The sequence below is a fragment of the Phalangium opilio genome, unplaced genomic scaffold (genome assembly GCF_054372755.1).
Source record: "Phalangium opilio isolate 3A_F unplaced genomic scaffold, DU_Popi_V2 ptg000689l_1, whole genome shotgun sequence".
Lineage (NCBI taxonomy): Eukaryota > Metazoa > Arthropoda > Arachnida > Opiliones > Phalangiidae > Phalangium > Phalangium opilio.
Genome location: NW_028324249.1, coordinates 83,837 through 86,984, shown reverse-complemented (window position 1 = coordinate 86,984; position 3,148 = coordinate 83,837). Strand labels below are relative to the sequence as shown.

Sequence of the window (3,148 nt, the reverse complement as noted above, 5' to 3'; positions counted from 1 at the left end):
AAAACACGACGCGAACGATAGAAATACGAAAACGTTCGTTTTTTTTTTTTTTGGAAAAGCAAAAAAAAAAGAAAAGTTTCGCGATGAACCATTAACTCGAAATTTTTTACTTTCTCGAACGAAACGTTTTTTTTTTCTTCAACCTTAAAGATTTTGACGAGGACGAAATATTTAATTATTTTTTTTTATTCCGCGAAAAGAGTTTCTTAGCGTAAAATCGTTTTTTTAAGCTTACGGATAAGAATGAAAGATTTATTTTTTATTATTAGCGATTTATTTTTCGCGGAGGAAAACGAAAAAAAAAATAAAATAATTTTTTAATTTTTTCTTTGGTTCGGCGATTAATAAGTACGAAAGAATCGAAATATACCGTGAAGGTTGCGGGAACCAAAAAAAAAAAAAAAGTATCGTTCGATTACGAACTTTCGTAAACGCGTTTCGCCGCTAATTTTTGAAGTTTTCGGGCGCCGTGCTTCTCGGCGAAAACCAATAAACTAAAAGCGTTTTCCGACGTTATTTTTCTTATCAATTCGATTTCGCATAGATTCTTTAAGCGAGGCAATTCGCAAATATCCGCGAAGCGATACAACGCGTGGCAATTTTGAACGAGGTTAATCGTTTTCCCCTTATAGATAAATGTTATTAAATCTTGTAGTTCCGAAGCGTTCGCGAAACTGCTCAAATTCACGATATTTTCCTGATTTTCCACCATATCGTGACTAAACATGGATCGAAAATAAGGCGAACGAGCGGATAGTACGCTTTTGTGACATTTAAATTCGGTTTCGTCCGTTTTTAAGACGACGTCCGAGCAAATGTCATAATCCAACATTCTCTCCAAAATCTCGGAGGCGAATTTCGATTCCCGATTGTCGTCGTTTTCGTCGTCGTCGTCGTCGTCGTCGCCGCTCGAAATCGAGTCGCGATCGACGAATACCTTAAACTCGAACGCGGCTTTTATGCGGCATTCCACGGTCAGGGCTCCGTTTTTCAAAAAACAATTAACCGGCGCTTGAATTTCGTCTTGACTCGCGAACCAAAGTAATCCCCAACCTTGACCGATTCTTCGAAAAAACTGTTTATCGAATTTCCAAATTTTTTGCCGCCCGCCATTAACGTCGATGATCGATAAATCGAAAGAAGTCATCACGGACTCCACTTTGTCGGATAGTCTCAAAAGTTTTAAAAATAATCCGACGAATCCGCACGTATTACGGTTTTTCTTACCGTTCGGACGCATTTCCAACCCCCATTCTACGAGTTCTTTAGCCGTACTCGAGCTAAACGCGGCACTCCTTAAGACTCCGAATTGTTCCTTGATCGGATGCATTAAAAAGTTTTCAATCGTCCAGAACGCGTTGAAATCGTGTAATTCGTTCGCGGTTAATAAATCTTTTCTTTCCGTCACATCCATCTTTTTTTTTTTTTTTTAAGTTTTCGCGTCGATCGCGTTGCGCCGAAAACGAAAGGAAAAGTTTTCTTTTTTTGGGGGGTTGTTTTTCTTTCTATTAAATCTTTTATATTTTCGTTTCTTTGGCGCGAAGAATTTTTATCGAGGAACAAAAAAATAAGGTACGCGTAAGCGTACTTATACTATTTTTTTTTTCGAACGAAAAGGGTGTCGAGCGGAAGAGAGTGGAAAAACAAAGATTTCTTAGAGGTTTTTTTTTTATAAAAATTTTTTTATTCTTCTATATCGAGCGCGAGTTTTTTGAAAGGAAAAAAAAAAGGTGCGAGAGAAATTAACGAGAGTTGGGGAGAAAAAATATTCATTCTCGCCGCGTGTCGTACGCCTATATCTCTTATATCGATTCCATAATTTCAGTATCGAACTTACAAACGCTCGCCCACCTCCAAAGAAGAGGTATAAAAATGACGCCGGATGTTCTTTTCCCCCTCCGATTTACAAAACGTTCTCTCCCTATAGGTTAGAAAAAAAATTTAAAGGAGAACAAAAAAAATTAAAATATCGTTATGAATTCTCTAACGATCGCGAATAACGAAATCGAATCGATATTCGATAAAAAATACGAAAACGATTTAATTTATCCGCCGAATCCTTTATTTCGACAATCGTACGATTTATACGTTAAACATCAAAAAAATATATGGATAGCTTCGGAACATCATCCCGAATCGGATCGTATCAAATTCGCCGCGGCTTCGGAACCTTTACGTCGTATCGTTTCTACGGCTATCGCTTGTCTCGCGCGAGGCGATAGCGCGGTCTTGGATTATTTAAGATCGGATCATTTTTTATTCGAAATAACCGCGCCGCAAGTTAAAGCCATGTTCGCCGATCAAATTTCCAGAGAGTACGTTCATCAGGAATCTTACAGTAAAATGTTAGACGCTTTGCCGCCGGAAGAAAGCGTAGCGTATCGATCCGACGAATTTTCGCGAACGTATTTTAAAGAATTTAACGAGTTCGCTCGAACCTATTCCGAAGAGGTTCGCCGCGATTTCGCTACGCGTTTGTATTTCGTTATGTTATGCGAAGCGATATTATTCGTTCCGATGTTCGCGACCGTGCAATATTTCGCCGTATCGGGCTACGCTCCGTCGTTCGGCGAAATAAATACGCAAGTATTGCGCGACGAATATTTGCATTACGAACACGCTCGAACTCTTTTAAGTTCGTTGAAGAAAAAATTGGATTTCGCGAAAGCTCGACGAACGTTCGCCGCTTTCGTTCAATTAGTTCAAAATTTGTGTCGAAAAATTATAGGAGTTTACGAATCGGAAGACGGAGCGTATTCGTTGCGCGTTATATTGCAACATTTTTCGTATAATTGTCGATGTTTTATGCGCGAAAATCGTTTATTCGACGAAGGCGAAGATCGCGACGATCGAGAAATTTTCGGTTTAGTCGCTCTCGCGAAAAATTACCGAGAACCATCTTCGTTCGGAAACTTTCGCGTCGAATCGGTCGCGGCTTCTTACGCCCTAATATATCAAGAAGATATTAAAGCGAATTTGATGGAATCCAAAATTACCGCGTATAAAACTAGAAGAGGTTGCGACAACGCCGGCGAAAAACTCGATTTCGATAAAACGGTCGATTCGTTATTGAGTTGAAAAGGAAAAACAAAAAAATAAAACGCTCGTAATTTTTTATTTTTGCTTTATTTTCGGTACGCCTAGTTCG

General features: G+C 39.0%; 1 protein-coding gene across 1 annotated transcript; it reads right to left on the bottom strand.

Moving 5' to 3' along the window:
• Window positions 1–415: 415 nt before the first annotated feature.
• LOC149588077 (speckle-type POZ protein B-like) lies at window positions 416–1,414 on the bottom strand. Its single transcript, XM_089863191.1, has one exon. It carries the CDS (start codon window positions 1,412–1,414, stop codon window positions 416–418), a length of 999 nt encoding a protein of 332 aa, XP_089719317.1.
• Between the last annotated feature and the right edge of the window lie 1,734 nt (window positions 1,415–3,148).

Coding starts and splice junctions, on each gene's coding strand:
- LOC149588077 (XM_089863191.1), bottom strand. CDS start 1,414: ATGGATGTGACGGAAAGAAAAGATTTATTAACCGCGAACGAATTACAC.